Source organism: Numenius arquata, chromosome 20 (assembly GCF_964106895.1).
Source record: "Numenius arquata chromosome 20, bNumArq3.hap1.1, whole genome shotgun sequence".
In the NCBI taxonomy this organism is placed as follows: domain Eukaryota; kingdom Metazoa; phylum Chordata; class Aves; order Charadriiformes; family Scolopacidae; genus Numenius; species Numenius arquata.
The window spans coordinates 5,600,732-5,627,035 of record NC_133595.1 but is presented as its reverse complement, the minus strand read 5'-3'; the positions used below and the strand labels follow the sequence as shown (position 1 = coordinate 5,627,035).

Below are 26,304 nucleotides of genomic sequence, written 5' to 3'. Positions count from 1 at the left end.
TACCTTCTGAAAAAAAAAATATACATGTAAGTACAACGTAATACCTAGATATTCAAGTACAAAGAGCTCTGGGATTGTTTTGTTTGCACCAGTGAAAGAATGAAAATTGAGATTTTGCTAATATGTTTGGTTTGCAGCCTCTTCAGGGAACAAAGGTTAAGAATGCAGAGCCTCAGGTAAAAACATTTGGATTTGCTGCTGACCTTATATGTGCTAAAGGATCTGGCCTAAGAGGCTGGAAAACAATAGCCCTGAGACTCTGTCCCCTCTTGTTTGTGTCCTGGTCTTGCTGCTGCTCAGGATGGGGGGAAGAGAGAGGTTGCAGCCCATAATAGCATTGCTCTGACCACCGGAGTGCTATGGCTGTAATGAATTTGGCTTGTAGCGAATTTTCTTCCTTCCTTCCCTGCCTAGATATTCACAGGCAGCATTTAGTGCCAGTCCAGTAACGCGGGAGGGAAGGATGCAGCCCCGTGAGAGGAATCTGGGGCACCCTTTCCAGGGAAGGCCTCGGTAAACACAAGCCACTTGGCATATTTGCTGGCAGCACGTTTCTCAATTCCATCCGCCAAGCTGACAGGCTCATAATATTGCGGGTCACCACCATGGTTTGGAGCCAGCACTGGCAGGAAGGAATTTTTTGCATAAAGTGGAAAGAATATCCCTTTCTGCCCAGATCTGGATTTTTTTTTTTTTTTTTTTTTTTTTCCCTCCATCTCTGTCAGATAACTCTGATCTTGCAGGAAGACAACCCTATGAGCACAGCTATTGCTACCAACCTTGTATACCACGATGGGGGACATGTCTCTTGCATCTTTGCAGACTTCAGAGCCCAACGGGGCAAGGTCTGGCTTTACAGCTATTCTCAGGGATCGGAGGATCCTCAAAGTGACCAGCCTGAGGGCTCCGGTGAAAATGAAAATGATCAAACTAACCCAGCCCTTTTCTTTGGCCTTTGAGCGACTGCTCCGTCTGAACATCCGCTCCCTTTCATCTGATGGAGCCTGACCAGCTTTTTGTTCTTCCTTGTATTTTCAGGTGGGCAATGCTGTTCCCTCACCAGGGCTCCCCGAGCCGGGGCAGCCGCAGAGCGTGCTCCTTAGCACGGCACACACGCTGCTCCTCCGGCTCCACAGAGGCTGTCGCTTTTGTGCTTTACCCCCTTCCTCAGATTTAGGGGAGAAGTCTGAGCTCTGGACCTGCCAGGACATGGGAACCAGCCTTTCACAGAGCCTTGTGCTTTGTACGCCCCAGGCTCCTCGCCCTGGAGGGAAACCCAGCGAGAAAAGAGCCCGGGGAGCTTTTCCGTGCCCGGCTGTAGAGAAGTTCCCTCAGGCTTGGTAGAACTGCTGGCCGGGAGTCGGGGAGGCGTGTGGGGTGTCCGGCTCCTTGCCCTCGGCTTCCCACAGGTTGTCGTAGCTGAAGTCGCTTTGGAAGCTCTGGAGCTCGGCATAGTCGTGGTAGGCTGGGGAGTCAGGGCCGGCCTCCGGCAGGTCGTAAGTGCCGAAATTCCCATCTGCAGAAAAACAGACCGAAGCGCTCAGAGAGCTGATGAGCAACCCGGGGGCTGGAGTCTCCTTTGGCGGCAGAGAGAACACACAGGGTCAGCAAAATTGCTAGATCTGGGCAAAGCAGTGGAAGCTGTAAGCATGCCATAGAATGAACCACAAGCCCCACAAGTGACTGGTGCCACCACGAGGAAGCAGAAGGAGGGCAGGGCATGCATGAGTCCCCACGCTCCCTCAGCCCTGCTTTGAATGATGCTTATGGAGACAGGCACCAGCGAGGCAGGGTGGGCTGCAGCATCCCAAGAGTCTCACCTGGTGGATGCAATGAATGGCCCAGATGTTCCTCTGGCAGAGAAGAGACCTGAAAAGAAAGAGACGTGCCGATGAGGATGACTTAGCACTGCAGTCCTGGAACACCGCACACCAGGAATTGGCCCTCTGTGGGTTCCCCCATCCCTGCTCCCTGAGACGCACCCTGTCACAGAGCAAAGCCCTGCCATGACCAACCACTTCCAGCCCAGAGAAAGGTGAGCTGGGACCCCCGTGTACTCCCCTGCAGAGCGGGGAGCAGTAGGGCTGCATTTACAAGCTCACCTCTTCAAGATAAGCATCAGCAGGAGGCCGCAGCTGGAGACGGCACGAGGTCGTGCTGTAACTGGGGGCTGCAGGCACCTCTCTGCAGTGACCGCTGGGCAGGGGATGGCAGTTCCTCTTCTGCAGAGAGAGATGCTGGGGTACTGGGAGGGCTGGGAATCCGTCCGCATGTGCTGAACCCATCTGTCCGTGACACTGTAGGAACTTAACCAAAAAAACCCTCTAGATTTCATGCCTGCTGTGATACCACTGACCTGCTGCTTCACACCTGTAAGCCAGCCCTGCTGTGAACAGTCTTAGGCAAACCAAGATTTTTCTGCCTACCTGGCAAATTCTACTACACTCCTACCCTGAAGGGAAAAGAAGAATGGCTGTGGGTCCCTCGCAACGACCCACAGAGGTAGTGGAAGTTGGCCAGATGCGAAGGTAGTAGGATGAGACCTATTGATTCCTCAGGGGGTGAGGAAGGACAGAGAGAAGTCAGAAGAACCCTCCAAGGAAAGGGAGGACTTCAGCAGTATGGGGGATGCCAGCCACAGACTCAGAAATACACTTTTCCCAAGAGATGCTCAAAATTAGAAAAGTAGCCTTTAACAGGCACTCAGTTACCACAGCTGGAATTTTTGGGGGTAGGTAAAGTGGTCTCTGTGTCTGACTCATCTCTGTAGACTGGATCACATCTCAGTCTCTGCCTTTGTTTTTGGGGTTTCCTGCTCTTCCTGGGAGTGTTGTGACGCTGGCATCCAGTGATAAGACAAGGGAAACCTGTTCCCCTCTGACTCTGTCCCGGCTTGAAAAAAAACCAGAGAACTATGCTGTGCCCTGCCCAACCCCGAAATGCGTTTCCACATCCTGCTCAGGCAGACAGCAGGAAAAGAAATGGCCCGAGGCACGATTTCTGGAGCCAAAAGCCCCGTGTGCTGAGTCAGGGCCGTAACCGGCAGCGAAGGCGCAGGGTACCTCTTCCAGGAAGCCGGAGCCTGCCAGGCTGCGGGTGCCGGGGGAGCTGGGCGTATAGGGGTCCGTGTACAGGGGGGAGCAGGGCACGGCCGGCTTCTCCAGGGAGCTGGAAGCTGTCGAGGGTTGACTCCCCACCAAGCTCCATCTGCTCAGCTACAAGGCAGAATTGAAACAGGAACATGACACGCTGGCTCCCCACTTCAAGAAAGACAAGGAACAACAGGAACATGACGTGACTGGCTCTCCAGTTCAAGGCAGACAAGGAACTGCTGGAGAGAGTCCTGTGAAGAGTTACAAAGATGCCCAGGGGACTGGAGCATCTCTCTGAGGAGGAAAGGCTGAGAGACCTGGGGCTGTTCAGCCTGGAGAGGAGAAGGCTGAGAGGGGATCTCATCAATGCTCATCAATATCTAATGGGTGGGTGTCAAGAGGATGGGGCCAGGCTCTTCTCAGTGGTGCCCGGGGACAGGACAAGGGACAACAAACACAAACTGGAACATGGGAAATTCTGTCTGAACATGAGGAAAAACTTCTTTGAGGGTGGCAGAGGCCTGGAACAGGCTGCCCAGAGAGGGTGTGGAGTCTCTTTCTCTGGAGACATTCAAACCCTGCCTGGACGCCTTCCTGTCCAACCTGCTCTGGGTGACCCTGCTTTGGCGGGGGGTTGGACTGGATGATCTCCAGAGGTCCCTTCTAAGCCCTACCATTTTGTGATTCTGTGTGATTCTGTGTTCCCCACTTGCAATTTATCCCCAAGAGGGATCAGAGTGGGGAATGTCCCTGCAATTCAAGTCCCAAACGCTGCTCAGCCCTGAGGGGTGGTGGGGCTGTCTCCCAGCTGTGCTAACAAGGGGAACTTGCGTGTAAGGCAGAGGCACACTCATCGAGGGGAGGAAAACAACGGCATCACACGCTAAACCAGTGATGGACACAAGCTGGAAAGCCCTCAGGAGAAGAGGCTGTGTCCTATGAAGCAATAACACTCCAGTCGTGTTGCCTCAGGAATTACTGCCCATCATCTCAGGGCTCCAAGAGACATTGCTCCATTTGCTGTGTTTAACCTCACCTCCCATGGGCCATTTTTAAATGGAAAGGGGTTTCACACCTGCCAGGACAGCTATCCCTGCAAGCAGGGATAAGGAAAACATGAATTGTGCACCACTTTCTCTGCTGGTGGACCCTTCCCAGGCAGGAGGGCTTCCCCACCGCATCCCAGCCCCCTTACATTGCTGAGGTCCAGGTGTGGCGGGGGAGCTGCAGGGTGATGCTGCGAGCTGTGTGCGGAGTACGGCTCGTGGTACACCGAGGACAGGAGCTCGCCGTTGGGGTTTTCAGGAATAAGGCTGCAGATGGTCCTCTCCGAGTCCTGGCTGGGCAGCTGCTGGCCACATTTGCCCTTGGACTTTCTGGCGCTGCCACCCCTCCGCAGGTCTTGTGGGGGTAGCCCCGTGCTTGGCCAGTTGGCGTGTGCCAGGCTCTGAAACAAGGAGACAGACCCCGGCGATGGCTCTCCTCAGCCCAGCCCTGGGTACACACGCCTCCTGTGTGTACCTGCTGCGGTATCGTGCTGCGGGCTGCGTGGCATCGCGTGGTGCTCCTGAATCAGCGTGGTCCTGCAGCCAGGTCCCTGCCCCACGTGCTCCTCCCCATCCCCTGGACGTACAAATGCTGCTTGGGGTCAGAGCAAAGACCTGCCCAGCCCATCACCTCCCACCCACCCACCCACAGGCTTTTCCTCTGGCATTTCCTGACCTTTGAACAGTCCCGCTTGCCCTTTTGCAATCTGTACCAACAATCCTTTTGGAGAGCGGAGCACTGGCACGGGACCCCTCAGCAGACTTGTCCTTTATCAGCAGTGACAAAGCTGAGCCAGGACAAATACAGGCTCCAGGCGTGGATTTGCTATGCCACGTAGCAAACACTGACCATCTGAGCTCAGCCCATCTGGGACAGACCCCTCTGCTCAAAGGCAGTGTCTGTCCCCACGTGTCCCAGGCTTTTGGGGGGGTTCACTTACATGGAGAGGCTGGGAATAGCCCGAGGAGAAGGAGTCTTCGAGCACCCTGCTCTCAGGCATCAGCACAAAGGACTGTCCATCGGGGAGAGAGCCGCTGTTCTGGGAGAGGTGTGTTAAGGTGGCCACTCTCCCTCCCGACGCCCAGGAGTTCGTACGGCCATCAGAAGTGAGCGACCCTCTCCCGCTGCCGGCAAACTAGAAGGGGGAGAAGACCAGCATGTAGGAACAGCCCCCTGCGTGGCCACAGGCACATAGCATCCTCCCGAGCATCGCAGGGGCCAGCAGTGGGGCCAGCAGAGGGTCCAGGCTGCGCCCGCATGGCATCCATACCCGCATGGCATCCATACCCGCTGCAGAGGGGTCTGCTGCCCTCTAGGGCTGAGAGGGTGGCTGAGGCCGGCTTGCAGGGCGACAGGGACAAATGACAAGGTGAAAGCATCCTGACCCCATCCCAGCTGCAGAGCTGGCAGGGCGAGTCTCCCCTTCCCTGGGAGACCCTGTTAATGTCCTTCTGCCAATGCCTCGCTGCACAACGCTGTCACAGACTATGGCCAGGGGCCTGCTTTTGAAGGAATTTAATATAATACCTCCTATATAATGTAATACAGGGCTTCAAAGCAATTTGCAAGGATCAGCAACTTCATGACAGCCTTTGAGCAGGAGACTTGAAGCAGAGTCTGTTGTGTCACAAGAGTAGTCACACGTGGCCAGAGATAGGACAGACAGGAGTCCTGGGAGACATCTACTGATGACCATGCAAACCCACATCATCTCTTACCTGCCCGGGGTGTGGCAGCTTTGATCCTGAGAAACTCTCTGATCCGGAGAGGGAGGAGTCGGTGTTTCGAAACTGGGCTGTTTTGAGGCAGTAGAGCCACTCCTGGTAATCATCGTAGCTGCGGCAGATCACCCGGATCGAATTGATTAGCCGACCTGTAAAAACATCACTCGCTGATCACTCGCTGCTGTTACTGGCTTTGACTGACAGTCCGTGTTTCTTCCTTCAAAAACCCATGGGAATCCTCCTGCTCCATCCCTCCCCATGTTCTCCCAGAGACCCTGAATCCCCTTGCTCCATCCCTCTCCACGTTCTCCCGGGGTCTGGAGACCCTGACACCGCTGCGGGGACAACGGGAACGCTCTGCCTTTGGTGCTACCCACTTGCACCTGGCTGAATGTGGGACAGGGACCAACACAGCCCAGATCTAAATGAGGAGGAACCCTGCTGCTGGTGGCTCACAGACTCTCCCTTCCAGCAAAGCCAGGCCCTGCCAGGCACCCAGGGCACAGACGGTCCAAGATTTCCAAGCAGTTCAGTTCAGAGAGCTTAGGTGCCGACGTGGCAGGAAGGTGGCCACAGCATCCTAATGAGATCAGCCCAACCCTGGAGACCTCCGTGGCTGCTGCCAGCACATCCCTCAGCACGCTGGACACGCACCTTCTATTAAAAAGGAGGTTTTCTCGTTCTCTTCAAAAAGCACTTGGATGGCGTTGAGTGGCAGCTCGCCCTGTCGAGAGAGAAACAGGCTTAGGACCGTGCAGCTCACAGACAGGGAGAGCAGGGGGGACAACCTGGCCACCCCTTGAGGGCTGGAGGCTCCACAGGCACCTGGCTGATGAAATTCCACTTCCACGGGGGCTTTCCCCAAAGCCAAGAGGTTTTAGGAGCTGACTGCAAAGTTTTGCCAGCGTAGGTGGGAGGATGAGGAGGGGAGGTCCCCGTGCAGGGCTGGGGGAGGCCGGCAGGAGCCTGGCTGCTCTTGGTGTGGCGTGGGGAGAAGGTGCAGCTCGGTCCCACCGGCAACCCCCTCTGCAGGGAAGGGGAGGAGGAAGAGGAGGCTCGGTGCCTAAATCCCCTAGGTCTGCAGGAGGCAAGAGGCACCCAAGCTGCTGCTAATCTGGGTGGGGATGTAGGTACCTCTGTACTCGCACAGATATGGAGCACAAGCTGGAGAACTCTGTCCCCAGCAGACTGACTCAGCCGTGTCCCACTAAACTCACCCTCCCCGCTCGCAGCTCTCTCGCCTTTATTGCAGGAACGAAGCCTCTGAAGCCATGACCGCACGAGCCATTTCCGTAAACTTTGCTCTTACAAAGTCCCTCCTGAGAACTAAGCTCAGAAAAACACCCCTTCCCTTCCAGCTCCGTTTTCAACAGTTTCCCATAGTTTAACGGCTGACTTCTCCAGAAAATTTTGCAAGCGTGGTCCTGGACGAGGTTTTTAGTTGCTGGAATGGGACTTCCAGCCTTGCAAACAGGAATCCCCCACAATCCACACCCTGCAAAGTCTCACAAAGACAGGGCTGAGCCCTGTAAATGCCAGCGGGTGAAACGTGAGCTCTTGTGCTACACAGCACAGTTGTGGATGCCACTCCTGCCATCGGAGCGGGGTTTGCTCCAGGCAGGCACCCCATGTACGTTCCTATTAGGGAGCTAAAGCAGCCCATCCCTGGAAAAAAAATGGAATTATAAGATACCATGTGCTATTGCCCCGAAGTGCAATAGTGCCTTTGCACCCACATCCACCTCTTCTGCTCCTGCAGCTGCGCCCCATCCTCAGCCCAGCATCAGAGCCCTGCTCTGCTGCCCACTGTCCTTTGAGTGTCACCGCTGACAGTTTAATTCCCTCTGATGGGCAACCTGGCAGAAGGGCCAAGGGTTTGTCAACACTGTGTTAGGATCTAGGTCTCCTCTTTCTTTGGGGCTCCCCAAGCTGATTTTTCCTTACAGAAACGAACAAGAAGAGTCCTGGGAGAGCAGCTGGAGCAGATTTTGCACTGGAGCCACCTCACTAATGAGCCCATGGCTTTAATTCTCACCTCTCTCTTTCTCTGAGCAGGGGGAAACCGAGTGAGACACAGTTTCTCTGTTCCTTAAGCCCCTGTTCACATCACCTGGATGTGACTCTAACCCTGTCTGTGGGTACAGAGCACTAGGCAGGGACAGTTGGTGGCAATGGCCCTGGGAGCAGCTCCTGGCTGGGATGGCAAACACAGGGTCTGGGGAGAGCTCAGGAAACGAAGTTCCCACCCCACGCTACCCTCCCCGATGCCCGGCAGCGGAGAAAGCACGGAAAGCCGGAGCGAAGCCCTGTCATTTAGCTAAAGGTGCAATTCGGTCAGGATTCATTTGCCCAAGTTTACAGGCTGCAAAATAAGTTGTCCAGCAGAAACCCCTCATCACGTCCTCACTGCAGAGCTCTCCCAGCTGCACAGCCTCTGGGGAACGTGGCCGACGTTCCGGCTTTGCCACAAGGTGAACGCGGAGCCGGGACGGGTGTCGGTGGTTTGTGCTGGCCGGCAGCATCTCTGCAGCAGCCCGTGGGCACACGCAGGCTTCTGGGGCATTTATCCTGCACCGACAGTGATTTATGGTCCGAGCAGCACAGGAGGGCTGACCTTGGGAGGGGAAGCTCGTGCAATGTTCATGGACTTTGATGGTTCAGCTGACGTGGGTGCTGCAGGGCTGCGTGTGGAGAGGCCGGTGCTGCCTTCTCCTGTTCCTCACCCTCCCGGCACATTTGAGCAAGCCCTCCTGCCACCGAGGATGACTGCGTCGGGCTTCCCCGAGGCACCTGGTGCTCCATCCTCTCTGAGGCGACCGCCCCGTGTCCATGGGAGAAGGCTGAAATACCCCAGGGCTGGAGTCCCACCTGGGGAAGCGCAGCAGCATCCCACAAATAACACACACGTCGGCTGCAAAGAGCCCCTCCGGCCTTCCCCGGGCACGTCCATGAACCTGTCCCCCCCCACCGACAGCTCCCCCCTTGCTGATTTACGCCTCGCCCAGGGCTTTTTCCCACCAGCGGTGAGCCAGAGCCTGCTGCTTCAGATGAGCCCCGTCCCGGCAGGCTCAGCCCCTGCCTTCCCCTTCCCCGTCCCACACGCAAACTTGGCAGCAGCAGCTCCTTGCGGTTTGTATGAAACCAAAGAACAAAAGGGCCGGGCTATTCCTTCACACACAAATTGTAGGGCTCAGCGTCTGCTCGCAGGGAAGGGAAGTTAATTTGCAGAAGCCTTGGGAGAAGGCTCCTGTGCCCTGACATGCCTGTGGAAAATCAGGTTCCCACTGCGGTGTCACAGGCTGGTGAATCACCTCCTGCCTGGGCTGCGGGGAGCCCTGCCATTGCCCCAGAGAGCGAGACGCCCGGGGACCAACGCTCTGGCACCGTGGGAAGGGAACGTTGCATGGACAGGGCAGAAAAATCTGGTTTAAGGTTTCAAAAGAGATGAGTTAATCCCAGAGCCCAGCCCAAGGCCCCCTTACGTGGTGCCCCGTTCCCAGGAGCTGCAAACAACATGTTCCCGAAAACAGGCTCTGTCTGAGGTGTGTCACACAAGCCACCAGCTGCTGGAAAACACCCTCGGCTGTTGCACTGGGGATGGCGAGAGATCTTATTGGCATATGTCCCTCCTCACACCCCTTCCCGTCCCAGGCACAGCCATCTCCTCTGGCTGGGGAGATGCTCTGTGCAGCTCTTCCCTGTGGGTAGCCCTGGAATTAAAAGCAGCCTGTGTGGCTTGGGGCCTGATGTGGGAAGGGTGAAATCATGTGAAGAAGGACCCCAGAGAGCTCACACTGGATTTCACAAGCCCTCAGTCTCTGCGGGGTTTCCGTGTCACCAGCTCCTCTCTCGGTGACCAAGAAGGATGCTGCTCCTCTGCAGGACCCGCTCCGCTCTGCCATGTGCCGGTGGCACTGCCCGTGCAGGTTCACAGACAGTCCAGAGCTCATTTTTGGCACGTTTGCTCGAACCCGGGAGAAACAGGGCCAGAAAGCACAGGGCTGTTTAAAAGCCACTGCAATGATGCCTAAGATGGATGGTGGCGATCAGGTTTAAGGGCCATTCAGACTGCGAGCAATGCGAACGCAGCTCCCAGGGCCCATCTGTGCTGAAGGCTCCCAAGCAAAGGTGGACTAGAGAAGCTCATCTCACGTCCCCTGGGGCACTCAGGCCTCCACATCCTTGTTGGTCCTTCCGCTGGCATACCCAGACATTGCTCGGGGCCCTTGTCCCGCAGAGGGAAAGGGCAGCAAACGCAGAGCACCAGCAGCAGCCTCTCCTCTCTGCCCACCACCCAAGGAACAGCCTTTTGCCCTTCCCCACGAGCATCAGATGTGCTGCCTGGATGCTACCTGCTTCCCAGTGAGTCCCACAGAGCAGGGCTTGGGAAGCAAAGCCCCCGCAGGGACACTCTGGGGCTGTTCCAGCTCCCATCTCTCAAGCCAGCGAGCCAGGCTCTCTGCCAGCGTAACCACACAGAAACATGCCAGCCTCCCTCCTCCCAGAGACTCGGATTCCTTGGCAGCCAGCTCCTTCCCCCCGCGGGGCTTTGGTAGGAGGGCAAGGTGTTTCTCATGGGAAGATAGCTTGCACCATCCCTCTGCCTGCTCACCTGCCAGCTGGCAAGGGAGCAGCGTGGGGGGAAAGCCCTTGCCAACACGAGGAGCAACCAGGGAACGCAGGCGGGAGGGCAGCAACAAGCCAAGGAAAGTGCCAAAATCGCCGCTGTGGATGGGTGGGAGAGAGCAGGAAGGTGGTCCAAAACAAACCTACCTTAAAACAGAGGGTGTTGCGCTCCTCAGATACTATCACCAGCGTGGACGGGTAAAGCACCAACAGCCGGTCGTGCTGCTCCTTGGGAAGTAAAGGGGAAGAGGGTTCCCTGTGAACGGCCAGACGGGGCTCAGGTCTGGAGGACCCTTTCCTCTGTCTCTCTGACAGCAGCCCGAGGCAAGGGCTCTGGACACAGCCGAGCTGCTTCCCTGCAACAGGGCTCCACCGAGATTCCTGCCAGCTCCAGCTGCCAGCCCTGTCCTGCAAATGCTTATGCACGTGTTGTCCCCAAGCACCACCGCTGGGCCCCAGGAGCTGTGACAAACCTCTTTCCATTTACTGGGATGTGGGTAAAATGACCCTTCAGGGCCCCGTTGGATTATCTGGAGCAGGTAGGCAGGAGTCTGCCCTACTCACTCCATCCATTGGCTTTTCCCAGCCGTGCCGACAGGAGGTTGCTCCCCAGAGATGTGTCCTACCTGGAAAGGCAGATGCTGGAGCTTCACTTTGGAAACACAGAGGACATCGCCTAGGGATTCTCGCTGGGTCCCTCTCCAGTCCTGGACAGGCATGTTCTGCACGGACCACCGCAGTTCCTCTTTCCCCATGGAGCTCGGTGTCCAGTCATTCTAGGGACAGAAGCACAACCGAGAAGCGGGGTAGACAGGTCCTCCCCAAAGCATGTAGGGCATGGCCCATCTCAGGACACTTTTCAAGCGTGGCAGAAGCAGGAAAGAGTAAATAAATCTGTGCAGGAGCCAGTTTTCCAGCTGGGCCTGAATAATCATACTTGGTACCTGGCATCATCTGTTCATTGCCTTTCAAAGGGAATACCTCTGTTTTACAGGTGGGGAGACAGAGACAGGGAGGGAAGTAAAACACCCCGCAGAGACTAGAGGAGAAGACAGGTCTCTTGAATGTTTTCTAGGCCCTGGTCCCAGTCTCCTCCTCCAAATGTTTTGCAAACTCCGGATAATTGCACAAGCAGCCAACTGTGTGAGGGTTTCTCTGAAGCAGACCCAAAGCTCTGACCCCTCGGGGGCTGTGGTGGTGGCACCTCTGGGTCACAGGTCTCCCTTTCAGCACACACCCCCAGCCAGGCACCCTTGCCTTTCTTTTTGCACCCTTCCTTCGCAGGAGACCGCACAAAAAGCAAGCTGTGTGTGCACACATGCGCAGCACAACTGCACCGAGCTGCTGTCAGGTCTCAGCATTACACAGCACCTTTGGGGTTGCCATTCAGACCGTAATCCCACATTCACTCGGGCGCTGGTTGCCCAGACCCAAGCCCCTCAGGACATCTGAACAAAAATACACGGTTCCTCCACGGGGAGAGGAGCTCCCAAGCAAGAACACGTCTGTCAGGTGTGGGTAATTAGCATGTCTATCCATGGTTATTTTAGGGGTGGTGGAATAAGTAAAGGAAGTGAGAACTGTGAGGTGTATTGCCCAGGGCCAGCTCCAGGTGCTGGCAAAGAGGTAGGTGCCTCGGGCAGCAAGAAGCTGGGGCCACTGAAGCCCTCACCACAATGCTGACATTACCCTTGCTCTGGCAAAGCTGGTACATGTTGCTGGCGGAGAGGGGTCAATGGCCATGGGCAGCTGATGGAAGTGGTACAAGTGGCACCAAAACCCCTGTGCACCACGCCAGAGGGGCACCTCCCTGACTGGTATAGCAAAACACTCAAGCATCTGGCCTGGAAAAAGGGGATTATGCCAGGAGTCAACCCCACACCTCCTTCCAACAAATTGAAAGAGCAGCAAACACAGCAAGGAGCATTTGGAAGTGGTCCCCGAGCCCCTCTCCCTTTCCATCCCCAACCCTCTGCCCAGAGAAGGCACCCAGAGTCTCGTGGGGTACTCAGCATTCTGGAAGAGGAACGTGAGCACCTAGAAGTGTGGCGAAAATGGCTGAGAGAGGCTGGCTGCAGAGATTATCCCTCCCAGGGAACGCAGCAGGAGCAGTGCAGCATCTACCCAGCCGGTCCCGGTCGTTCAGCTCTGAGCCCACAGCACGGGAAACGGCTGAGCACCTCACTGTCCCGAGACACCAACCTGAGAGAAGAAGGGCAAGCCAGGGCTTCCTCCATTCAGCTGGATCTGTTTCTCCAGGTGATAAAGCCACTGTTTCAGCTCTGACTCAGTAGGGCAGAACACGATAAGGGGATTCAGCAGAGGACCTAGGTATGCGAGACACCAGATGAGCTGAGCAGATAAGAGCACCAACCGCAGCATCCAGAAGATCTTTAAGGTCCCTTCCAACCCCAACCATTCTATGATCAATAAGCAATCAGCTGGCCAGAGCTGTTATGCTCAGCACATCACACCACGGGTTGCTTTGCTCTGGTGACATCCTGCTCCAGTCCCTCCTGCCACCACCCTGGGCACGTGTCCCCGCATCAGGCCGCTGGGGAACATCTAACTCTCACCACCAGTCACTTTTCAGTCCAAAACCCGGCCAAGAACAAAAGTCAAAGACAGTACAAAAATCGAGCTGGAATTCAACGGGCAGATTTCAGCTTTAAAAGTCCCCCCCAACGGGTTGTGAAAGGCATCTCTGTGGGCAGGGACTACCACAGGGAGCTGCTGCGGAGAGCCTAACCCAACACAACCCAACACAAACACTGCATGGCGTCTCTTAGTTTCACTTTGGCGCTGGGTAAAACATGGGGAGCTTTCTGACACTGTTTTATTTATTGCTTCTGTGCCAGACAAGCTGAAGCTGCTCTCAGACATACCCTCGAAGGGAGGAACAGCCCTGTATCTTATTGATTTTAATGTTTCCAGCTATCATTTGCTCAGTAGCATGAGCAAAAAAAGTCTCACGCCCTCCGTGTGAGACATAACCTAGTGACGTTAATAATAATTTCTGGCAGGCTGCAGAATGTGTGTTATGATTAATAATTTACCAGTGATCTCATATTAAACCATATTTGGTGCATGCTCAGTGATATCTACCAGTGCGGGACTTGGAAATACTCAGATAAGCAAGTGCATTGGATAAGTGTGATACTTTGCCCTTCTGTTCAGTCTTTCATCCCGTAATTCCTGCATTATTTATGAACAACAGTTAAATAAGGCTTTGAAACACAAGTGTCTGTCAGGAAATGCACTGACACAGACAAAGCAGAGGTGGGGAAACTGAGGCAGAGACGCCCTGAGTGACTTTCCGTAAGTCACTCCGTTCAGATCCATCACAGCAATTAGGTGTCGAGCACTGGGGCATCCCGAGTGTCTGTGCTCCATTGAGGCTCTGGAGTTCTCTTGTCTCCTCCTGCCTTGGTTTCCCTGTCTTTGCAATGGAAATGAGGTGATGCCCTAATTTACCGAGCTGCTGGGAGGGTATATAAAGGTGCTAACGTTATCTAGATATTCTGGCAGCTCTGAGCACTTCCCTGGGCATCTATGCCCTTATACAAAAGAGCAGGAATTACGCTGGTAGGGCATGACCCCTAACATGGCACTGCTTGCTCTGCCACCTCCTCTAAGACCAGCCTTTCAGACGTATCCCGAGGGCTGCTCGCGTTGCCGCGTCTAAACAGGGCCCCAAAGGAAGAGAAAATGAGAAAAGAAACTCCTGCCTAAGCCTGAAGCCCGAGACGTGCCCGGAGCTCGTGGAAGGAGCTGCTGGGGAGGCTGTGACGCAGAGCCCGAGAGGCTGCTGCTAATTCAGTTGCTGCCATTTCCCCCAGCCTCAAGGGCACGTTGGCGGCAGGGCCATGACACAGCCACGCTGAGCAACCTGTGCCGACCCTCGTGCTCTTTTCTTCTGCCCCGTCCTTCCTCTTTCCTTGTCCAGAGGAACACTGGAAGCAAGAAAGCCCCTTCCCGGAGCAGCAGCAGTTTATTCCCATTCAAATCTCTCTGTCTGGAGATACGAAAAAGCTGCAACGTGGGCAGGTGAGGAGGCAGAGGTAACGCAAGGAGCTCAACAGCTTCATCAGCATCAGAGGCTGTGCAAGAGATGGACCTGGACCACAAAGCCAAGGTGATGGCCAGCTGCTACCCGCTTCTCCGTGCCAAGGGCTGGCATTGCACGCTGCCGGGCTTCATTCTCACGCTCCACCTCCACACTTCCAGTGACCGTGCCGGCATCTCCTGATGTGCTGAACTACCCCCAGAAAGTGCAGTTCATGGGGAACTACCCACGCCAGGGGATTTCTCAAGAGAACGGACGCGTGTCTTTTGTGTCTCAGAGTCATGAGACAAAAGACTTCCACCCTGACCCTGTGTGGGGCCACGGAAAAGGCTCTTATCCCCTCCGTGCCTTGATTTCTCCCCCTCTAGGAGACAAATAAAACTGTTCTACTCATCTCCTGGCAATCCTAAATATCGCTACCTCCTTGCTTTCTTTGTGTCACTGCTTCCTGATACAGACAGCACTCTCTGTCAGAAAGGCTTTGGTTAGCTCTTTCCCTAAGCAGGACACAACCCCAGCAAAGCCTGAGGCCATTTTCCACCCAGCCACAATCCTGCCTCTTTCAATACAAGCAGAACAAGTCCACCCGCCCCACTGCAGACGCCCCTGACAGGTTACGCCTGGGAGAAGTTTTCCTTCATTTTACAGGCTCCCAGAAAGGCTCAGAGAGCCCTGCCTAGTGCAGACCACGACTCCGCAGTCCTCACGATTCGTGGGTTGCTTGTACCACCTCCTTTTTACCATTTACGCATTTTTTTTTTGTTTGTTTGAGTGGCCATTGTATAACTTTCTCTCTAACAGAGGACACCAGAGCGCACAGAGAGTGGGCCCAGGACACAAACGAGCTTTCTTGGCTCCGTGTCGTTACTGGGTTATTTACTTAGTTCTCTGTGCTTTATGCTTTAACTACTACTCTTGGGGGCTTGCGGCTGCTGTAATTCAGCAGTGACTAAACCCAAAGAAGCCTCCAGCCAGGCTGTCATCCTAGGAAAACTTTTCTAGAGCCAGATCACTAGGAAAAAAGTTAAAAAAAAAGCTTGCGGAGGCCAGAGTGCTGGTGGGGGAAGAGTTGGTGAAGTGGCACTGGGTCCTGACAGCACCAGCCTGGCATTATTGGTGGTGGCAAGTCACCTCTTGGCACTGTTGCCCATCCTGTATGCCTCGGGCTGTACGAGTGCCTGCTCAGACTCAAACCCCAGCCTCGGGGTTTATACGGAGACTAGAAGTGGAAGAAGAAGTTTTATTCCACTCCTTCTCTTCAAATGTGGTGCCTAAACGACTGGGCAGAGGTGGGAAGTGCCACCATGTGTCCCGGGTGCTAACCCGCTGGAGCACAGGACCATCCTCCCTCTGCGTTCCCTATCCAGTCCCTTCCCTGCCTGCAGCCCTGGGCATCACCGCCCAACTGTTTTGGAGCAGGGAAGCCTTGGAGGGGAAGAAGAAAATGCTGGGAGGAAGAGCTCCAGCTCTCTGCAACCTCTTTTCGCAGTGTGGGTCTTCTCTGGGACTAGGTCAGAGCAGGACAAAGAGCAGAGACAGTTGTGTTTCAGACACCCTCTGCTCTCCGCGCAAAGCAAACAAAGAGGCACCAACCTGCAATGCGGAAAGCGTGATCCTCCTGCCCGGTGCTCTTCCCATTCTTAATTTCACACACATTCAGCTCTTTCAAAGGCAGCAGTTCCTGTACGAGAAGAACACACCATTATTTTGGGGGGCAGCCCATAGGCAGGCTCTGAAATTGATGCCCCTTTGCCATAGGAGACTGGAAGTCCAGCCTCGGCACCAGCACGATGCTGGGGCTCACGGTGTTTAACTGGAAAACAATGTCCTGAGGGGAAACGTTTGGGATTTCGACCCAGCACACTGCCCAGGGGAAGCAGGTCCCGCAGCTCCGTGGGGCCAGTACTGCAGATATCAGCTGCCATGCAGGCAAGAACACTTTCTTTATATTTCAAGCATTTCAGTTTTAAGAGAAACTTCAAAAAAACCCAATTGCTGGTTTAACACAAGCAAGTGAGAAGATGGAAATGACCATAAAGCAAAATTGAGCTGTCTAGTTTCTACACTCCAGTTCATCAGAGTCCCGCTATAACGAAGCACAGGAACAGATGACAAGTTTGTGCTCCCTGACTTGGGCTTTCTAAACAAGGACTGTAAAAGATGCTAATTGCTGTAATGTCTAAGGGCCAGTACTGGCACGTTAATTCTTTTTTAATTCCTCTAGAATTAATAATCTAAGGAACCATTTATAAAGGAGACGGGAGATTTTGTAATATTGTTTGTATTCTGACACGTGTCCTTCCAGTCAAAGGCTGCCTTGCTGGATGACTACAGGTCGTACTGGCATATTGCTTTAACCTCAAGTCACCTGGAAGAAAAGAAATCATTTCTAAAAGGAACAAATTTTAGGAACGTCTACAAAACAGCCATGCTCAGCTTCCAGTTACTCACTCATGGAGGGAGAGCACATTCAGGGCTTCCTCTTTGTTCGGCTGTGATCTTTTGGCTGCATGTGCAAAACAGCCGATTGTTTGCAATTCACCAGCATCACCAGGTTAAAAGACTGATGAACAATTGGCCAGGATGGCTCCCCAAAGCTGCCCTCAGGTTTTTCTCTCCACCCTCTCCCACATGCTGCTTTCTATGCCCTTGGTTCAGAAGCCAGGGCCAAGCCCACCGAGGCCAGTGGGATTTTGAGCTATAGGAGCTTTGATCCTTGCCAAGGCACAGCTCTCTGTGCTTGGAACTCTTCACAAAGATAAGTCCAGGACACCTAAACATCGCTGGTCCTGCCTGCCAGCCTTGCACAAGTCCTTGTCCCACCTCTATATCTGCCCCCAGACAAGGCCAAGGACCCAGGTTGGGTCTGGGGTTGTCTGGGTATGGTCTGTAGGAAGAAACATTCTCTTTCCCCAGGAAGTTGGCATTCATGGGAAAGGACTTGCTGAGACCACCTAGAGAACGCCAGTGGCAGCTCCGGGAGCAGAGCCCCCTGCCCTGTCTCACCCTGTCTGCCCAGTGCCCCCAGCTTGGCCACACTGCCCCACTCCCCAGTGCTTGCCCTGGCATGGCCAGGAGATGCCCTACCTGGTAGGTGAGTCCGTTGGAGCCCATAGACTGGAAGTACAGGTACGACTGGAACAGCTCCAAGAAACAGTCTTTCACCTCCTGCAGAAAAGACGTGTTCTGGGGTTTATCTCGGGACACCTTCCTCCTCCCAGCTTCCCTCTGCATCTCAAGACTGGTCTGGGCACAGAAAAGCCAACGGTCGCTCAAACAAGGGCCACCACTGCATCTCTGCTGGTGGATCTGCTGCCAGCCTGGCAGCTGAGCATGGAGACACAGCCCAGGTCCTCACTGGAATGGGAGCCGGTGGGTGCCAGCCGGTACCCATGCACTGCGTGGCAGCAGAAGTCCCTGGGCCACACAGTAGCCCGAGGAAGTCTCCGTGAGTCACATTTCCCAGAATTATGCTTTATTTCCCAGTCCTGCAGGGTCACTCCGTGCCTGGGAAGAGAAACGCCCACACACAGGTGCCACATCTTACCTGGCAGTGCTGAAACTTAAACTTGACTTTGGAGTAATAGATCATTTTGCCCAGATTCCTGACAACAATTTTCCTTCGTCCCTTCTTGAACAGGCTGGGGAACCTCTGGTCCAAGTTTTCTTTCTGGTTTTCCTGGTTTTGAATACTCTGTACCAAAGATTCAGGAAAAACAAATCAGAGCCGGTGGGAGGTGGGGGCCTGATGTCTGGAAGAGATGTTCCCAGAGGGGTTTCCTCAGAAAGGCACCCTGTGGAGATGCCCCAGCTGGGCTGTTTGTTGTTGGATCTCCGTGCCAGCATGGAGCTGGGGTTCGGATACTGCTGGGAGGTTGTCCTCCCTGGGCAAGGGGAGATACTGACCTAAAGGGAGGTGTTCTGGGTTGGAAAAGAGGGGATGCAGAAGCACATCCTACATTTCGGGTCACCCAACTCCACAGACGACCTCCTGCCACCCTAATGAAATTCACTGGAACGAGGACCGATCAAGGCCAAGCAAACAACAGCTTGCCTGCCACTGGGGTTAGTGGAAAGGTTTTCTTTGCTCTAGTTCCACCTGGATTCCTCAGCTGTCCCATCTGCTCAGATCCCTCGGTTTCTCTAGGTGGAGTCTGGTGTTTCAGGTGCCCACACACTTTTGACGTAGAGTCCCACGGCCATAAAATCAGCTGCAAGGCACTGAGTCATGAAGCTGCTCATTGTCAGGGCAAAAAGCTAAGGGAAGCCAGCAAGCACTGCAGGAGAGCAAGGGCTGATGTGAGAAGGAGATAATACTCAGGGCTGGGGGTTTCCCTTTTTTCCTGCATTCTGGTTATACAGAAATTCTTCCTTCTGTGCAATGGCACAGACCCACACGCTGGGAACACTCCACTGCTCGCAGCCCTGGGCTGCTGCTCCACGCTCCGGATACTGCATAAATCCCAGGGCTGAAAAGCTCTCCCTGCAGTTTCTCTGGGAAGAACACTTTTCTTTCTGGGGGTTGGTTGATTTCCTTGGGGAAAAGGGAAGGGCTGTATCCCCACAAAGCCATGGACACCACTGATCCCCCCCAGGTCTACACCCCACTTGCATATCTGTCTTAAATATCAGCTTTGTTAGACATAGACTCTGGGATATTCATTCCCAAGATAAGGAGAAGGGTAGGTGGGAGAAGTAAGGTTGCCCTGCTGCTCAGTCACCAGGCTGTGGCCACCTTGGTGGGACCCCACTCCGAGCACTGGTGGCTGCGTTTCCTGGTGGACACTTCCAGCGAGGGCATGGCTGGAGCTGAGAGGCAGGGTGTCGTGGTGGCTCCCCGGGGCTCGTACGCTTCTGTCCAAACAGCATTTCCAGGAACGAGCAGGGCTCAGCAGGGATCGAGCAGGCAGTGTTTCCCCGCCGTCCAACCTGTCTGGCCCGCGTGTGCCCGCTCCCAGCGCACCGTGCCAAGGAGACAGCTGCGTGAGCCCCATGATAAATGAAGAGCCAGCAGAGCTAACCAGATCTGTCTTGCTGGGGCCTCTGTGACTCACCCCTCCGGCATGAGATTAACCCCTCTCCTAACCATGCCGGGGACATCACATCAGCAGCGCTCAGGCCAGAACGGAGCTGGCTCTCCAGTTCAAGGCAGACAAGGAACTGCTGGAGAGAGTCCAGTGAAGAGTTAAAAAGATGCTCAGGGGACTGGAGCATCTCTCTGAGGAGGAAAGGCTGAGAGACCTGGGGCTGTTCAGCCTGGAGAGGAGAAGGCTGAGAGGGGATCTCATCAATGCTCATCAATATCTAATGGATGGGTGTCAAGAGAACGGGGCCAGGCTCTTCTCAGTGGTGCCCAGGGACAGGACAAGGGGCAACAGGCACAACCTGAAACATGGGAAATTCCATCTCAACATGAGGAAAAACTTTATTCTGAGGGTGGCAGAGGCCTGGAACAGGCTGCCCAGAGAGGGTGTGGAGTCTCCTTCTCTGGAGACATTCAAACCCCACCTGGATGCCTTCCTGTCCAACCTGCTCTGGGTGACCCTGCTTTGGCAGGGGGTTCAACTGGATGGTCTCTGAAGGTCCCTTCCAACCCCCACCATTCTGTGACTCTGTGATTCTATGAGCCAGTAACAGGTTCTGTTGTCTGGACCCTTCCACCTGCAAAGCCTGGGGTTCCTTCCAGGGCCTCCCTGAATTTAGGTAGCTCTTTTTAGGACACCAATTAACCCCTTCTCTGCTCAAAGTGTCCCTCCAGCTTTTCCAGCCGGCTCCACACAGCACCCATGAACACGGAACCCAGGTCCTCCCCTGGAGGTGGGAACCTGCTGGCTGCCAATTAATGGTCTCACTGCGAGGCAATTAAGCATAGGAAAAGATTACATTTCTGCTACAAGCCGCTGTCAGAACAAAGAGCAACTGATCACCTGACAGACTGTGGCAGCAATAACAAAACACTGCTCGGGTAAGGGAGGGGGGGAGAGGATAAAGCAATGAAATTACGGACACAGCGATAAGCAGCAACACCGGCTACCAGCTGCCTGGGCAATGCTGCTGCTTGGATCGTAGCAGCCAAATTCCCCCGTAATAAATAAAGCCCCAAGAAGCAAAAGCAACCTGGGAGCTGGGAATCCAGCAGTGCTTTTGGCAAAGAGCTCAGCCGACGCGCCAGTCTCCACAGGGACCTTCCCAGGGTCGGGAGGGAGAGATTCCACCACCACTATTAAATTGGCAAGAAACAAATTAAGAGGAATACCTCCCTCTCCCAGACAAGCATCTAGCAAACCCAGCTCGCAAGGGTTTGTGGCAAGACTGGGAAGAAAGCTGGAGTTAGTGGCTGAGCATGGGGGCATCTCCATGGTCAAAAGACCATGGACAAAACGGGATCACGTCACTGAAATCCCCTGCCACCCTTCCAGCCACGGCTCCCACACAGCAGGTCCCATCCGCCTGCGCCACACCAGTCTTTCAACCCAGTCTTATCTCTCATGATCAGATATTGTGGTTTCGCAGGAAGAAGTGGAGCTGTTCAGGTTTTTATTTATTTAATTTTTTTTTAACCAGGCAGGTCTCTCCTGTCTTTTTTTTCTAGCAATTTTATGTCCTTCACTGGGGTGCCGCTGTTTAAAACCCCAAACGAATACAACATTTCCTGTGCGCAAGGAGAACTGCCCTCACATCTCCACAGGTTCCTGCCCACATCTCAGCAGAGCAGCAGCAGGGAGCTGGACACCATTAAATCCACCAGCCAGCACAAGTCCCCGGTGAAAGCCAGCACAGCCCGTTTGTCCTGCGCTGGGGGAAGCACTGACGCCCACCTCCTACCTCCTGCTTTTCATTCTAACACCATCCAAGACGGTCACAACCACAGTCCCTGAGCTCCTCTGGTTTGTCCATCTGCCGTTTCTACAGTTTCTTTGTCCCTCACTTGCAGGAGGAGGCTGGAAGCTCAGGCTTTCTCACTCAGAGCAAAACCCCTTTGTACGGTTGACGGTGGTTCCCACGAACACCCGATCATCTGTCTAGGTACAACAGCAGTTTCCCAGGTTCTGGGGGAAACAGCTCCTGCTGAATCTGAGCTCAGACCCACAAGTGCATCCCTGCCCTCTCTGAGACAGGTTTATAGCCACCAGCATTGGCCTGTGCCTGGCCATCCCCCAAAAAGCGGCACTGGGAACCCCACGATGTCCTGTCAGGCTCGGGGACCAGAGCTGGCACAGCCTCCTCCACGAGCACCACTTATCTCCCTGGCCCGTGCTCCCCCCGAAACCACAGGGATGCCTCAGCGTGCAGCCAAAATGAAAGGGAACTAGCATTTCTCATTCCTCTGAAGTCCTCCCCAGCCAGCTGTCTGCTCCCTGGGCTGGGCTGTGCTGGTGGCAAGCACTGTCCTTCCCCAGCCCCATCCTGATGAGCCCTGTTCCCGTTAGCTCGGCTATCCCGCTGGGTCTGAGGCAGTCCAGATCCTCGGAAACCTGGTTTCTCTCAGGGTTTGGGGAAGCAGCGGGTCTCTGGCAGCGCAAGTGCCCTGACACGTTTTCTCGCTCTCTCCCTGTGTCTCAGACGCCTCATCCTACAGGTAGAGCAGGTTAATAATTAACCCTCCTCAGCCCCTGCAGACCCCAGTGACTCCCGGCTGAATCACTAACCCTGGCAGCAGGAAGAGCTCAGCCTTGCGAGGCTGGTGCCCTGGGGCTCCGAAAGCTGCTGTTTAATGATAAAAGAAGCAAATGAGCAGCTCTGCTCTTCTGCCACATCCTCCCCCCCTCACTTCTGCTAAGGCTTCGCAGAAGCCGTAACTGGGAAGCGTGAGAAACAGGGCAGAAGGGCACTGGCTTTGTGTGCCAGAGGGGACCTGGTTTTCAGGGATGTCACTTGCCTGGTCCCAAACCACCTGCCCTGGCCAGAGGTTTGGAGACCCCATCTCCTCCGAGGCTGCATCGGAAGAGTCCCATGCTGATGGCTCCTCTCTAACCTGGCCCTGCAGCAGCTGATCACCACCTGCTCTCGGAGGTGTTTCTCCTGAAAAGATGGGAGTGGGAAAGGGACTCAGCCAAGGTTTTCTCCAGGCCACACAAGAAGCTTGCGGCTGAGCAGGGAGTTTGGATCCCATCTGCCCCAGGCAAGGGTAACATCTAAACAACTGCTCCACCCTCCTTCCTTCCCTGAAGAGATCCCGCACTCGCTTGTGCTCCTCAGCGAATGATCTCCCCGTGACCTTTGTTCTGTCAGCTTGCAGGATTCGTTTTCCAGAATCCGCTAACATGACAGCTCTCCCTGCTTCCCTTCTGGGACCTGGTCCCATCAAGTGCTGCCCAACCCTTTTGGATGCCACCGGAGTCCTGCAGGGACGTGCCCGTTACTCTCATTCACAAATAACGGGCAGGACTATGAAACAGTCCCAGTTCTGCTGTTCTTCCCACCCATAGAGATCAGGATACGTTCTCAAAGAGAGAAGATGGCACTCACCCATGGCCACCTCACAAGCCAGGAGTAGGATCCCAGTCCTGCTCCCTTCTCAGGCTCACAAGAGATAAAACAAAAGTCCTTTGGGTTGGAAAGGACCGACCTGGGAGCAGCTGAATAGAAAGGGACTGCAGGGTCCCTGCTTGTGGGGAGCAGATGTTTAAATCTCTGCAGCACCCCAAAGTGCATGAGCAGGGCTGCTCAGAACTGGGTCCTGTAAGACACCGAGCCCTTGACAAGCACCCCATCACCAGGGAAATACACCCAGCCAGCAGCTGGAAACCCAAGAGATAATGTTCTGCTGCTGATATTACCTGTCTAGCTGTGAGTCTCTGCCTCAGTTTCCCCTTCCCCCATATCCACATAGCCTATTTTCCGTGCAGTGGGGCAGATGGATGCACAGTACAGCCCAACAAGCCCCGAGGCTCAGTCCACATCCCTGGCCAAGCCAAGGGACCCAAAAGGGACCAAGCAAAAGGGACCAAGCAAACATACTGGGGCGCATCGTTTCACCTCCGCTTTCCCTGAGCGGTGCTGGGAAACGGGCCATATGGCCACAAGGCTGGTACGTGCCTGGGACAGACCTGCCCTTCCTGATTACCTTCCCAAGGCTTATTGCTAACACGCTGCCTGCTCCGTCTCATTCCAGCGTGGGAATGAATCATCCTACCTTTGAATGCTCATTCGCTCGCTCTAATTTTCCCTTCCTTCACAGCCTACCCAGAAACAAAAGAACTGAGAGCAAAGGGCCGTGTGAGGTATTCCCACCGCGCTGCCTGCTTCGCTCTCAGCACGACCCCCCCATCCTGTCACACATTTTGGCTGATGGCAGGTCCCCTCGATACCTGCATGGGGACCCCAGAGCACAGTGAAGGGCACAGGGCTCATCCCTTCCTGGGATGTGACCTCCATCTCCTTGAGACAGACCTGCTGCTACCCCCAGATCCAGATCCAGACCCATCATCCCTCTCATGTCCTTGGGGTGGGTGGGAATAATCTCTGGGCGCAGTGGGGAAGGGGGTTGGATGTGTTTGTACTTGCCGTTCCCGGAATATACTGCAGGATTTTGTCCGTGGTCGTATCTCTCTCCTGCCCTCCTTCTATACTGAAAAAGCTGGGCAGTTTTTTCTTGCCATTTTGTCTACAGAGGGGAGAAGAAAACAAAAACACACATGCAAACACAGATCTAGGCTGATGCAGTGACTTCTGCCCAGAAATAAGGAAGCCAGAAAGCTAAGTAAGCAATTTGTCATGGGCTTTCTAATCATCCCAGCCCAGCAGAGGGCTGATAAACAGCCTGGGAGAATTGTAATGGGGTTTGTGCTGCACTTGTTGGTGTTTCTTTGCTTTTTTACATGCCTTTGCATAACCAAACGATCAGCTAGGCTCATCTGTGTCTCCAAACCAGCGGAGGGACCAGATGTTCCATTGCAAAACACAAAGACCAAATCCAGCCCTGACAACTATTCCAAAGCCCCTGGAGTGGCGATCCATATGTACACGTACGCAACGTATATTCACAAACAGGTTTTATTTCTATCTTTGTGGTTTTCCTCTTCTCTTTCCTTCCACTCTCAGCAAGGCCCCCAGCTTCTCCTTGCGTGCGCGCCACTAACGAGCAGTTACCGGTGTCGTTTAAGCAGTGCTGGGACTGCTTTGTTGGGATTTCCCAGCAGTTGCTCACTCTTTCAACCAGATTGCAGCCGTTAGTTCGGCAGAAACCGGCCTTATCTCCACGGGGAGTCAGGAGCGTGGGAAGCCGGGACTCAGTGGGGACAAGGAGGTGCTCTGGGGTTTGGCTGCTCCCCTGCAGCTACCTGATGTCAGCCCTCCAGGGTCCAAATTCCCCACCTGATCCCCTCTCTTTTACCCCACGGGATCTCCACAGACTCCTAGGGGGTTTCCTCCCAATTTATGGCAGCACAGGAGACCGAGGGGACCATTTCAAGTGTCTCCTCTGGATTAGAAACCCCTCAGCCGAGCAGAATTTATGGGGTTTGTCGCAAAGCCCAGCACATACGGGGTTCATGCAGAATCACCCTGGTTCCCAAGAGAGCTCCTTTCCAGTCCAGAGAGCTCAGGATGGGGGTTGCTCTGTGTCGTGGGTGCTTAGGTACCAGCAGCAGCACTGTGACTGCGCTGATGGGAGCCCGGGCAGTGGGAAAAGCAGGGCACAGGCTCCTATTTTGTCCTATTTTGGGACAGCCGTCCACTGCTGGGCTACCTGAACGCTGCCCCGGCCACCCCAGCACCCCAGAGGATTTTACAGACATTTTCTCTTGTGTCTTCCTTTCAGGGTTACAAAGGCAGGTCAAATCGTAGCGGGCAGAGTGTTGGGATTTAGGGCTTTCTCTCTAAGGTGAGAGGAGCGTGAATGTTGTTTTTTTTTTACAACACAGCACCGCAACTCCGGGTGTCGTGAATTAAAAAAAAAAAAGTTGCAGGTGAAAACAAGGAGCGCCAGGGCATTCTGCACCTTGCCCTGCCTGTCCCACAGAAGGGAGTTTTAATTTTCAAAAAGTGAAATGGAATAAATCGCGTTACTCCTGGGGGCAGTGTGGCAGGGATACTCCGCCGGCAGAGATCTAGGATTCCTTCCCAGGCACTTGTGGGGAGCTGATCGCGTTTGGCACTGCCCAGCACCCCGCAAAAACCATGCAAAAGCCCGATTCTGCTGAGCACGTAAATAACTCTTGGGTTTCCCAAGCGGGGGCTCAGCTGCCAGCCCAGTTCTGGGTGGTGCATCGCACGGGGGGAAAAGCCAGCCCCACTGGAAAAGCAGTCCAAAGGAAAAGCAAGCGCTACTTACTCTTTCTTCAGCGAAGGCTTCCTTCTGAAAGAGCCTCTGAGCCTCCCAGGTGCCTGAGGAACACAAGTTACGTTCCCCATGCCGGCAGCGACTGGAAGCGCCCAGGAGCCGCGGGGAGGTTTGTGTGTGTGAGCGTGTCACGGAGACGCTCCCCTTCCGCCTGCTGTGACTCGGGTGGGTGTGGGCTGTGGGAGGCTTTCGACCGACCTTCCCTTCTCCTCCTCCTGCCCCTTCTTCTCCTGCCCCTTCTCCTCCTCCTGCCCCTTCTCCCCCGCCCCGTCGGGGCTGGGAGGGGCGAGCCAGGTGAGCGGCAGCGGTCCCCGGAGGGTGCAGGCAGGGCAGGCAGGGCAGGGCAGGCAGGGCAGCAGCCTCTGCCCACCGTGGCATCCCCCCGGGGCAGGCAGGAGGGATCCCCGGGGAGCTGCGGGGTCCCGGGCTACCCCCTCGAGAGCCTCTCTCTTTACCCGATCTCAT

General features: G+C 54.8%; 1 protein-coding gene across 1 annotated transcript; it reads right to left on the bottom strand.

Annotated features, from left to right (window-relative positions):
• Positions 1-708: 708 nt before the first annotated feature.
• PLEKHN1 (pleckstrin homology domain containing N1) lies at positions 709-26,071 on the bottom strand. Its single transcript, XM_074161777.1, has 16 exons — positions 25,831-26,071; positions 24,063-24,162; positions 18,103-18,249; positions 17,643-17,723; positions 16,149-16,236; positions 12,692-12,816; positions 11,116-11,265; positions 10,637-10,717; positions 6,518-6,587; positions 5,858-6,012; positions 5,080-5,274; positions 4,288-4,539; positions 3,063-3,215; positions 2,103-2,222; positions 1,821-1,869; positions 709-1,516 (listed from the first exon to the last, which is right to left on the bottom strand). The coding sequence occupies exons 1-16, from the start codon at positions 25,908-25,910 to the stop codon at positions 1,332-1,334; spliced, it is 2,031 nt and encodes a 676-aa protein (XP_074017878.1). The 5' UTR covers positions 25,911-26,071; the 3' UTR covers positions 709-1,331.
• Between the last annotated feature and the right edge of the window lie 233 nt (positions 26,072-26,304).